Genomic DNA, 12,623 nt, shown 5'->3' with positions numbered 1-12,623 from the left:
AAGGTCACCTTTATCCCACACCAGACCTCAGTCCCATTTCTCTGCATGTATGATTCAACAGCCTGTTCTGATTATCATGATGGTACTCCCCTGCTGAAGGTCACACTCATTCACTGAATGCAGGGCCAAGACTTAGAATCACAGTCAGGGAATCACAAATTCCTGAGCAACTGGGCCCCTCTGTAGAGTGCTTCCAGCACAGTTCTACATATGTTCCATCACTGGATGATCTGTACCAAAGCTTGGAGTAAAAGTAGTTACTGCAGGTGCATTGGTTGTTAGTGAGCAGTTCCACACCTGTGCAGCCTTTTCTGAGCTGTGTGTAAGAGCCAAGTGCTGCCTGGCACTAACAGTAGCTCAGCAATGCACAGGTAATGCAGTAAATGAGAGTTCTCCAGAATCCACACACGTGAACACATGCAGTGTTGTTCTGTTTTCCTTTTTTCAAGTTCCCTTTGAAACTTTATTGCAACACTACTATAGGAGGTGATGCTCATCAGTTCCCCAAAAAGCAGAGTTCAAGAGTTACTTATCATGGGCTGTGCTGTGTTTACCTTGCAGCTCTGCACAAGTTGCTGGTGGGCTGCTGTGTTCTTATTGGAAACAGCTGCATTCTGAGAAGCTGCAATAGTCTGAGTAGCAGCAGCTGCAGCTTGTTTAGCTGCAATCTTTGGAGAAAAAGAAAGTTAAATCAGTGCTACAAGTGAGTAATTCAGAGGATGGAGCACACATTACTATAGGTAACTTTGACAGTAACAACATGGACAAATTATTAATTTTATCCCTTAATTTGATGCCTTAAGGAAAACCTTAACTGACCACCATTGCTCCTTTTTCAAGGTGAAAATGATTTGAATGCTGTTATCCATCTCTGATTTGCCAATAAAGAAAAAGGCAGACTTAGAAGCATTCTATGCCTTTCCTCTTTCAGCTTAGGTTTCATCAGGAGGAAGGTAAGTGAATTACAAAGAGCAGAAATGGTCTAAATAATGAGCTCCCATGAAGACCAGAGGAAACAGTAAAGCCCACACAGTGCTGCACACTGCTACCTCTGAATCAGGACTCAAGGGAGCCAATTTCTGCTCAGACTGCTCTATGGCAAAAGCAAAGACCCTAAAAGGACACAGGAGGTACAAAATACTGCTATTTCTGAGTCTAAAAGCATTCTGAAGATCTCCTTCAAATGTTATTAACAACATCTCCCTATTACAAAAATAAAAATCCAACAACTTATGCAAGGTACTTCAACATGTTGTACAACACTAACTGGCCCACTAAATAGAAGCAAGCATGAAGTTATTTACACATTTTACTCCTTTGTAAGGCAGTATACAACAGCAAAACATATCAAATACTCTTTTTATAAAACTTCCTTGAACACAATTAGAAAATAACAGACATCAGCCTTTATTTCCTAAAGTACTCCTGATTTTTACTTCTAGACAGACATAGGAACTTAATGCATTTCTGGAACAAGGTCACCTTACTGTATTTGAATCAGACTAATGCAAAAATCACAGTTGCAAACTAGGAATGATGGAAAGTTTCTTTTTTCAATCTGTCTTTTCGTCATTTTAGTTGAGAATGTGAAGATCAAACTTGTCCCACAAAACAAATTTCCAAGGTATTTTATCCTTACTAAACTGCTTTTCTCCTTCTTGGCTGGGCCACTAGATAGGATGTATCTTTTTACTTCCATTTCTGCTTCTTGACTCTTAGTAATTTTCCAGTTTGATTGGACATACTGCGATCCAACTAACTTGGTACAGAAATTCATCCTAGTAAAGGCACCAAGAGGTACTGTGTGAAAATGGCACACCATGGAGATGAATTATCACAGCAATGAAGCCATTTCAGCTCAGCTGTTTAATTTTAGGACTAAGCCACCATTCATGCCTTCTGAGTCAAATCCTTACAGCACTTTACCCCATCTGTGATAGAAGTTACTCAATTTTCTGAGGACTATGTTATGACATACTGGCACATCTAATTCTAAGCTTTGTACTCTGGAACTGAGCTTACAGCACTGCCATTCTCTGCTTAGCACTTTCACTACATGGTTTCCAACCTCCAATCTGTTGACAATTTTCTTCTTGATGGCATTCTGTGCAGCAGCATTTGTAGCAACCCGCAGTCCCTCTGCTGCTTCTCTCAGACGCTGCTGCTGATCTTCATTTTCAGGATTGGCTGCAGCTCCCTGCACAAAATTTCCACACAAAACTGAGTCTGAGTAAAAATGACTGGAGAAAATGTGGATGAGCATCAAGACTTAAGTTCAGACAGCATCTGCCACATCAGCATTTGTTTTCCTTAAATTATCATAAGGAAGTTAAAAGAACACTGAAGTATTCCAAAACTTCAGAAAGTTTGTTTCTAGTGAGAGGCTGTTACTGCCTATGTCTGGTACTTAGAGGAAGAAAGGTGAACATTTGCTTCATATACCCCTTCAGGTGCTTGGGAAAAAAGCTTTTTTTAACTGCTTCTCCTTTGATCTGAAATATTGTACTTGTATGAGTACAGGATTTTGAAAAAATGCCAGTTTTTAACATTCCAAATTCAATATGTCCAAAACTTGAAGTTTAACACAGTAGATTCTTCTCCACTTGAAGTCAGAAAATACCAGAAAGTCAAAGATAGGCAGCCAGGCACAGAGGCCTTCTGGAGTCCCAACAGGAATGGCTGGCCCTGCTGCTATAAAAATCATTTCAGTGCAGGATCTGGGAAACAATTCAAAGGCATTCAAAAATTCAATTTCTTCCTAGCAGACTGAAACAGGTTTCCAGCACAGAAAGGGAAAAAAATTGTGGTATTTGTGTCTCTTGTGAAAACAAGGAGGGAAGGATGTGGAAGGGAACAACACAGGCAAGATTCCCCAGGGGAATGAAATTGTTTCTTAGACAGAGGGGAGCTGCTTTGTCATGACTCCAGTAAGAGATTGCTATGGTTCTGTTGTTCCATTTGCACTGCTACAAGACCCTGCACCATAGCAGGGCCCAGAGCTGGTGGTAACTGCCCTGCATGGCTTGAGCCATGACCACTATGCACACAGGAAAGCAAAAGCAGTGCAAGATGATCTTTTAAACCAGAAAAATCCAGGTAGCTAATGAATTGGTTTTTGGAATGTAGTAAGTCATTAAATGCTGAACTTTTACAGGACAAGAGAAACCATCTTTACTATCAGCCAGATGCTATTTCTAAATCCCACACACCTCTCTTCCTTGTGTACAGCATTACAATTTTAAGCTGACTGTTCATTTCTCTGGTACCTTTGCAGCTTCAACCATGCGGGCTGTGGAGTCTGCCAGGAGCTTTGCAGCAGCCAGAAGCTTCTTGGAGTTCTCCATGTCAATCTCAGCCTCTGCATCAGACCTCATGGCATTGACGAGATCCGAGGTGGCCTGAGCCAGCACCCTGGCCTGCCGCACCATCTCACCTGTGGAGCACAGGGAACTGAGAAATGCACAGCCCCATCTCCACCCTCTCCTCTCTGCATTGCAGGCTTGCTTTCAGCATCCTTTCACAAGGTAAACATGAAGTTACATTTGCTGAAGTATTTTTTTCACTTGAAAATGATACACATGTATATACACATAGAACTTGAAAGTTTCATAACAAATCTTGGATCCCAATATAAATGACAGAAATGACTACAGTGGAAATGAAGAAAAAAGTGTAGTATTTGCAATCTAGATCGTAAGACAAAACCACACAATCAGTAGTTTTAGGTAATTTTGAATGTACAGTTCAAGCAAACTCCTGTCCCAGAAAAGACTAACAACTTTGCTTTCAAATCACAGCCAAGACTTCACTCCTTCAATAAAAATCACCCATCTTCTTCCTGTGTTTCTGGGGAATTATCTTTTGTCTAATATAAACAGAGAACTTTGTCAGAAAATACTTAGCACTATTAAGATGGTTTTAGCCAAAACCATCTTGTTTCTTTTTTAAGAAGCTGCACTTTTTAGAAACATCTCATAAAAACAAGCAGATGTAAGTTTAAAAACCTACAACAAAATCGATGCATATTAACACCAATCACTGTGAAGTATTTGCCCAGGTACCTGTCTTATTGAGAGATGAGAAACTGCTATACAGTACTATGAAGTGAAGCAGTGGCAGAAAACACAAAATAAAACAGTGTTCCTTTAGCATGGTATTGATTGTTTTCACTGAATATTTACTCCATCTAGCACACAGCTATGTGCACACTGCTGATTTCTACTACGGGCTGGATCACGACCCATGACAACAGCACTAGCTTAGAAGCAGAAAACAGAGAAGAAGGATTTTTATTTTTTGACATGTTAACCGTGGCAAGCTCCTGCTCCTCGGAGGAACTCACCAGCGTCCCCCATGGAGCTGAAGATGCTCTCGGTGACACACATGATGGTGTCGGTGGCCTGGTCGTAGCGGCCGATGGGCTCCCCCCTGCTGGCGAACTGCCGCACGTGCTGCAGGAGGTCGTGCAGGGCCTGGCTGACGATGCTGGCGGCAGCGCTGACCTGCTTCAGCAGCTCGCTGTCATCCGTGGCAGCCTGGCAGGCCCGCACACAGTTCTCCACAGAGCGGTCCACCAGCTTCCCTGCCTCGATCAGCTGCTCCTGGCACACCGGGGAGCTGATGGTGGGACTCACCACCTGCACTCAGAAAAGGTTTATTTAACAGTCAAGGCCTTTGGGGACACAGAGCAGCACTCACTGGACACGAGGCTCTGCCCCTTGACAAACACCCCTGCCTCACCTTGGCACAAGCCACAAGCTGGGAAGTGGAGAGTGCACACTGGGTGGCAGCAGCAATGACCCTGTTCTGCAGGACTGTGTCCTCAGCCACCTGTGCTACGTTCTTGGCCTTCAGCACCAACATGGCAGCAGCATTGGCAACAGCTTTGGCCAAACTCATCAGAACATCCTGGTAAAGTAAAAGGAAAAGTCAGTCTGTGACATGAAAACACACTCAGGTGTTCAATTCCTGCAGTCACTAAGTGAAAAGAATTTCTTCCCATTTCCCCACTTTAAATCTCACCCATATACTTCAGTTTTTTAGTAGGATGGAATCATCCTAATGCCTCTACTCTTAAAATGAGCTGGTTTTCCAGTAAAGAAAATACTTCCAATAAACTTATTTATAATTTCAACTTAACAGTAGGAAGAAAACCTTGCGTTTTAAAAATCAAACCTGCTACTTTTTATTTTGCTTTCAGATATGATAAACCATCCCTTTCCTTACCCACCTCCTCCAACATTCCACAACACAGATAAGAGTGCTTAAATTCTTTCTCTTAGCCAAGAGTTGTAATACATATATTCAGCTAAGAATACTAATGAGAACTCTGCTGAAGTTCACAGCTTCACTGCTGGATGAAGGGTGAAAATGGCCTGTAAGTTGTATTGGCAGACACCTTGCACACAGTACACTCCAGAGGTCTCTAGGCTGCTGAAAAGTGCTTTCCCTTGCTTCTGGTGCAAACACATCCTTGGCATTCAGTGAAAAATTCCACACATGTTTTTTACAGAGGATTTAAGAGCACTGGTAACAGCAAACACTGTTAAATCATAAGGCATTATGATTTTGTAATTGATGCTACTTTTCATCTTAAAGAAATTTTGTTTGCAATACAGCTTTTTGTCCTACTCAGTTTGCCAAAAGATTTTTTTAACTTCTACATGCTTACATGTATACACACAGACACAGCAAACACTTACATAAACCCCATTATGTTTAATGAGAAGAAATACAGTGCAAAAAGCTCTCCATGAAGCATCTGTATGATGCACAGAATGAAGTAGGAGTTCCTATAAAATCAGCATTCTGTGATTGTGTAATTAAAATCAACTTCAAAATGGATTCAATTAGCATAGAGAAACTTCAGCATTTTCTAACCACACTTTGAACAGCTTGGTTTTCTGCAGGGACCTCCTCAGTACAAAACTGCACAGTTCTGACAGTGACAAGCAAGCCCCTCATTACCTGGAACCTTTCATCTGTTTCATTCTCCCCAATTTGCCTCAGTAGCTCCCCACTGGCCTGTCCAATGCTTCCAGCTGCAGTCAGAACTGTCTGGCGAGGCTGGGAAGAGGCAACAGTGAAAGGCATTAATTCACAGAAATTGCATTTTACATTTCCTCAAGGAACTTGTGCATTAGTGTGCAACAATATGGCCAAAAAGAGGGAACCTGAGAAGTTTTTCTTTGCTCACCTCTCCTGATGTAGGTTGCACAGCTTTCAGCAGGTCTGAGACAGCACTGGCCAAGGTTCGGGCAGCTTTCAGGAGGTCTTCTCCACTTCCAACTTCATCATCCATGAGAGCAGCAAGCAGTTTCACACCTTTGGACATCTCAGTGAGGTTGGAGGAGATGGTTGTAATTGCACATCCCACAGCAGTGTAATCAGTGTCAACTGGGTCCCCTGCAGAGCAAATGTTTTTCAATGATCAGAATGCTTTAGGGGCTAAAAGGGAAACAGCAGCAGCTACAACAAGCTACACTCTGGTGAGAAATAAAAGAGACATTTCAAGACAGCCAAGCAATGCCTGCTAAGTAATGTGTCACTTAAAACATTAGATTGCTATAAACTTTCTGATCTCTACATTTCTTCTTCAATAATCTATCCTCTAATAGAATGTTTATTCATCCAATGCAATTTGCTGAGAAGTCCACAGTTTCAGCCTCCTTCAATACCAGAAGAACCTAAGGCAATACAGTCTTGTCTCCTTTAAGTAACTCGTAATTTGCTGAAGAAAAACACACTGTCAATAAAAACAGAATCTCTCCTTAACAACTGCCAGATCAATGATGCTTTCTTGCAGTAACCTTGCAAACACTCTCTACTCTGTTGGATAAGCCAGCTACATTTTATCTTCACTGACTGTTACACCTTTAGAGAAACTGAAGATATAGAAAAAATTGTGCTGGGAGGGACACCAAGATTGTTCCACACATCAATGCACTTAGCTATTGGTGTATTTTAAAGAAAATTTTCTGCAGCTGCCCCATACTCAGCTCGTGTTTCTTGACTTAGATTGCAGTCTCCTCACTGCAAGGAAATCCTTTCCATTGAAATTTACCTGCTGTAAGGTTAACAACAGATGCAGTTCCTGCAGTGATTGCATCAACCTGAGAGTGTATTTCATGTTTCGATTCATCAACCTTGTTCTGAACCCATACTCTTGATGCCTGAAGGGCAATAATGAAAAGAAGAATTAAGGACTGCACTGAGGTTCTGTAAGACAAGATAGCAGGTACATACCCCATTCCTTTGTGAATTTCTAAAAGCGAAACAGAAGACAAGCAGCAGGCCCTTTAAGTGAAATATGGATGCAAGCATTTTCTTCTGCTGATTCATTCATTACAGATTTGCTCTCACATTTCAACAGCTGCCCTTTTAAGGTAAATACCATAAGAAAGGCTAAACACTCTTGACTGACAGTCCCCATAAGCAAAGACCCTCTGGCTCTGTCCTCCTGCCCTAACGTGGATCATGAACAGAATCACATTTTGCTCTCATTTTCCATGTCTCTGTCAGGCACTAAGTCCCACCACTAATACTGCCCATAGTTTGTGTTTAACTGTACATATGCCCACAAAACAAGAGCATTCCAGGCAGGATTATGCAAGGAAGTCTGCTACATCTGGTCTCAGGAGACTGATTCTCTAATCAGTCTCCTGGTGGACCAGTGAGGTGGACCACTGCTCATGAATTCCTTAAAGAGAGCACAACATTTTTACCCCATCTTAAAAGCTTTAGCAGTATCACTTTAATCTGGGGACAATGACTGAACTGCTCTGTAAACAACCCCAAGGCTCGTTCCTGTGTGGATCAGAACTCACCATGTCCTGCCCCAGGGGTGGCAGGTTGTCCACCTCACTGAGGTCAGCCTGTGCCTGCTGGACCGCGTGCATGCTGGTGTTGATGGTCCCCATCAGGGCCTGCTGGGCTGAGGTCTGCAAGGCAGAGAAGGCAATGGCTGGGCTGTGCTCCCCAGGGCACTTCAGGCACAAGGCACACGTGCATGAAGAGACCCTGAGTGACAGCAGTCCAGCAACCACACCAGGCCATTGCAGAGAGCTGCCTTTTCCTGGCACAGCGGAGAAAGCAAAGCCCTCCAACTCTTCTCCCAGTCCTGATTCTGCTCATGCCATTTCACACTCTGTGCTACTTTCACACACATAAAAAGTGCTCAGCTTTCTCCGCTCAAACAGTGGCCAAAAGACACTCACAGACCCACTGAGCTGTCTTACTGACCTGCATTGGAGCAGCAGAAAAACCAATTTGCTTCTAGGAGATCATTACTGATTTCCTGGGACAGCCTCCCAATGCAATCAAGGATGATTCTAAAACTAAACTGTCATCAACAAGCATAAACTAACAGAAAACTGAAAGGGCATAGGCAGAGCAGGATGCTGTCTATACTGGGGGTCTGTAGCAGAAGTTCTAGCTGCAGGGGTGCCCTCTGGGAGAATTAGCCAGAGGCTGCCCCATACTGGGCACACACAGCTGATTCCAGACAGCTCCAACAAACCCAGCAGAGGACACGGCTGAGTGCAGCAGCCTAACTGATGGCACCTCTGGGAAAACATTGATGAGAAAGGGCAGTGAGGAGAACAAGGAGTTCCAGAAACAGCCTTGCAAATGCCAGTGCCTGGCAGGGATGTGGAGGGCACACTCAAGACAGCAGGGCTGAGTTTCCTTCGCTTGTGGGAGAGAGCCAAGTGCAGCAGGTATTTAAACCCTTTTTATTTCCCCTTTGAATATTAGCTTTAACTACTTAGAAGTAAAGAAAAGGCTGGAAGAGCCTGCTTTAAAGAAAATGAGGAAATAAATCAAAAAGTGACACCCTAAATATTTTAGAGATACTCATAACTTATGTTTGGTAGAACAGTCAGGACATTACAGCCAGGACCCCCGGTCTTAAAAATGTGTATAACATTCTGTTTCTGACTACTTGCTGCACAGACAGGTTTCACACACAAAACATCTGTTTTTATGGTCTCACTGCACAGAAAGATTTGATATTTCTTTTCAAGAGAGTGGCCAGCTCTACAGTTCTGTGTTTTCCCATATTCGGTTACTCTCCCATCAAAAGCATAACCTGACCTACTTGTACCAAACCCTTCCCCTACCCACAGAACACATCTGATGGGTTTGGCTGCTGGAATAAGCCAGCTCTGCTCACAGCACTGTGTACAAATAAACTGACAGGTGTCAGATCTACTTGAAACCACAGAACTAGCAGACACAAGCAACCAAAACCTTGTAAATCACATATGAAGATGAAAAAAAATACTACAACTTTTCAGCTCTGCTTTATTATCTCCCCCTCTCTGCCTCAGCATTTTACTGAATTACAGCCTGAGTGCCTTTGTTCAAGAGTCAAGTTGATGGTGCCGTTGCTGGTTGCTCTAACCAACAATTTTGTGACAAATATCTGCACTTCAATCCTTCCATGAAGCTCGGAGCCTGCTGAACTGCCTGGGGACAGTACTTCCTTCTATTGAAATACTCTGTAGCAAACCATTCTTTGACAGTAGGAACTGTTTCTCACAAGAGGGGGCATGTGTCCTCTGTGCATCTGGCCAGTTGTGACTTGCTGCTGAGGAGAGGGCATGATGCCCACGTTGAAGGTCTCGGGGCCGCTGGAGCCGGAGCGCATCACGGCCGGCAGCGCCACGGAGCCGTGCTCCACCTTCCCGGTCCGGTTGAACTGCTGCTGCAGGATGGTGGGTCTGGAAAACAGCCAGCACACAATCAGTCAGCTCCTGCAAACTGAGCTCTGGCAGCTCTGCTTCCTCTAGGGTTCAGCTGCATTTCACAACGTTTGGAGAAGCTGGAGAACTTGGTTTTTCTTTCTAACCATTTTCTAATGCATTGGAAAAAAAGATAATCTGGGGCTTCTGGCAGACCAGTTATTAATGAGCAGGCACCCAGGAAAGATGGCAATGTGCAGTTTTGTTAAACATGGTACAATAGCTTTAGCCCTTGTAGACACAGGGCAGACAGAACCAGAACAAGGCATACAACTGCTTTGTTTCAGTTCTATCACTGGCTGATCAATACAAAGCATGAACCTTGTGGAGATCTTTCGCAAGTACTCCCTAGAACTGGGATAAAAACTTCATTCTTCCCCCTTTATACAAACAAGCACACACAGTACTTGCAAATTATCTGGCAGCCCCCCAGATACTGGACTGGAGAATAATAAATAAAGTTATTGCCATCCACAGTCCTGAACTGCCTTGCCAGATATACTGCTCATATTTAAACATGATTCAACCTTTAATAGCTAGAAGCGTTGACAGAAATTCAGGCTGTAACAACAACACTCTGCTGAGGGAAAAAAAAAGTGATTTCAACTATGAAAAAGTCTTGTATTTATCTACTACAAGTTTTGGGCTTCTCTACACAGCACTTAACTAACAGTATATTCTGGAAGTGATTTGGAAAGGGCCGTGTCAAAATAAAGCACATCTGAACATGTGTGATCCATCAAAAGATGAAATTTCCCATAAGGCCACATGAAATACCTAACAAATCTATCTCATATAAACTGTAGGCTTAACAATAAATCAAATGGACTTTTTACATATACACTACTGACACTGCCACCCTCAAGAGCTCCAAGAAAAGACTTGAGTGGCTCATTACAGCTTATAATGTCACAAATCTGTTTTTATGGTCTCACTGCACAGAAAGATTTGACATTCCTTTTCAAGAGTGTGGCCAGCTCTACAGTTGTGTGTTTCCCCATATTCAGTTACTCTCCCATCAAAAGCATAACCTGACCTACTTGTACCAAGCCCTTCCCCTACCCACAGCTCACATCTGATGGGTTTGGCTGCTGGAATAAGCCAGCTCTGCTCACAACACTGTGTACACTAAACTGACAGGTGTCAGATCTACTGGAAACCACAGAACTAGCAGACACAAGCAACCAAAACCTTGTAAATCATACATGAAGATGAAAAAAAAATACTGCTCTGCTTTATTATGTCCTCTGCCTCAGCATTTTACTGAATTACAGCCTGAGTGCCTTTATTCAAGAGTCAAGTTAGCACAAGCTGGTGTCATTGCTGGTTGCTCTAACCAACAATTTTGTGACAAATATCTGCACTTCAATCCTTCCATGAAGCTAGGAGCCTGCTGAACTGCCTGGGGACAGTACTTCCTTCTATTGAAATACTCTGTAGAAAACTTTCCTTTCACAGTAATAACTGTACTTCATTTGAAGAAGCTCTCCCAGGTAAATGTGGCACCCTTAAAACCAGACCATTTCCTCCAGTTGCATGCACTCACTTCTTAGGAGAAACAGATTCTTCCAACATGGTTGATTCCTCATCACCTTCAAGCCCAAATCTATCTTTACTTTGTTTCTGGAGGGGAGGGAAAAAAAGATAAGTTAAACAATGTGTGTTGTTTCTTGCTTTTTCTCCACCATTTATCACAAACCTAAACAAATGACCTGCAGAGCCTTGTTTGGTGTGAACACCACACTGTTGGGCAGTGAGTGACAATACAAGCTCCCCTAGAGAAGAGATACTCCAGCATTTAACAGCCCAGGCTCTAAACCCTGGCAGATGAAGTATGTAAAGGAAAAAAAACTGCTGATGCCTTTTTGAACAATGGCATAATGAAAGTGCTGAAGTGTTACTGTGTGGTGCTATCCCTTGAGGCCTGAGATCCAAGGACACCCTACAGCCTCAGGCCCCAGAAAGTATAAACTAAAGTGAATTGGGGGGGAGCAAACTGGGGGAATGTGACTTCATCACCTGAAGCTGTAATTGGAGGATGAACCCCTGATATGTAAATGGACCAAACTTAAATCTGTCTGAAAAACTCATGGCCTTTGTCCACTTTGGGTGCAGCCCCTTGGGGGGGCTTTGTCTGCCCTTAATACAACTGAAGACCCTTCATTAAATATATCCACTTTCATTTTCTTAATTTTGTCTGGCCTCTGTTTCTAGGTAAGCCCAAAAAAGGCATCACTGCCAGTAGGAAATACATGCCCATAAAGGCAATAAATTGAATTGTGTCTTCAAGCCATTTTATCATAGGTACTGGAAAGTTCAGGACAGTCTGACTTCAGGCTGCAGACTGAGGCAGGGGTTTTTAGTGCTAAGAGAGATTTGTAACTGTACCTAAGGGCAATATGTCTAAACCACTAGAAACAAAGGAAACTACAAATCATAGAAATAGTGCCTTATAAAGAGTGCATTTCTACTTGTTGCCTAGTACAGAGAAACTGCTCTCCCTCTTGCCACATGATTTGTAGTCTGAGTCCATATGGATGAATAGAAATAGAGAAGTATCCACTGTGACCTTCCATCCAAGAGGAACTCCTCATGCACATCCATATGAGCACACAACTTAGGAGAAAGAAGTTCTTAATACTAGAGTTTAATTTTATGCATGAACTGAAACTCCCCATTTCTAATCATGATTGTGCTTTACTTCTGTTATCATGTGAAGTAAAAAAAAAAATCTACTGTTTTTAATTTAGATATATGCTACTCAAGTTCTGGGTTCTCTGTCAGCTGATTAATGACCTATCACTAAAATTGCAGGACATGAGGGGTTGGGTGGAAGGGGGGAGAACACTGTACTAATAACACTTGAGCAGAAAAAGATGT

At 42.8% G+C, this 12,623-nt stretch overlaps 1 protein-coding gene across 7 annotated transcripts in view; it reads right to left on the bottom strand.

The window, feature by feature from the left end:
• TLN2 (talin 2) overlaps positions 1-12,623 on the bottom strand; it is a 142,117-nt gene that overhangs the window by 56,145 nt on the left and 73,349 nt on the right. For all 7 annotated transcript variants that reach the window (XM_050978415.1, XM_030228226.2, XM_030228225.2 and 4 more), the window contains 11 exons: positions 11,290-11,366; positions 9,542-9,722; positions 7,827-7,940; positions 7,064-7,172; positions 6,197-6,405; positions 5,968-6,066; positions 4,741-4,908; positions 4,343-4,637; positions 3,267-3,433; positions 2,069-2,197; positions 555-668 (listed from right to left, as the gene is read on the bottom strand). In XM_050978415.1, the coding sequence (XP_050834372.1) occupies positions 555-668; positions 2,069-2,197; positions 3,267-3,433; positions 4,343-4,637; positions 4,741-4,908; positions 5,968-6,066; positions 6,197-6,405; positions 7,064-7,172; positions 7,827-7,940; positions 9,542-9,722; positions 11,290-11,366 (1,662 nt within the window). The remainder of the gene's footprint in view (positions 1-554; positions 669-2,068; positions 2,198-3,266; positions 3,434-4,342; positions 4,638-4,740; positions 4,909-5,967; positions 6,067-6,196; positions 6,406-7,063; positions 7,173-7,826; positions 7,941-9,541; positions 9,723-11,289; positions 11,367-12,623) is intronic.

The sequence above is a fragment of the Serinus canaria genome, chromosome 10 (assembly GCF_022539315.1).
Source record: "Serinus canaria isolate serCan28SL12 chromosome 10, serCan2020, whole genome shotgun sequence".
NCBI lineage: Eukaryota > Metazoa > Chordata > Aves > Passeriformes > Fringillidae > Serinus > Serinus canaria.
Note: the sequence above shows the minus strand (reverse complement) of the source record. Positions and strands in the feature narration are given on the sequence as shown.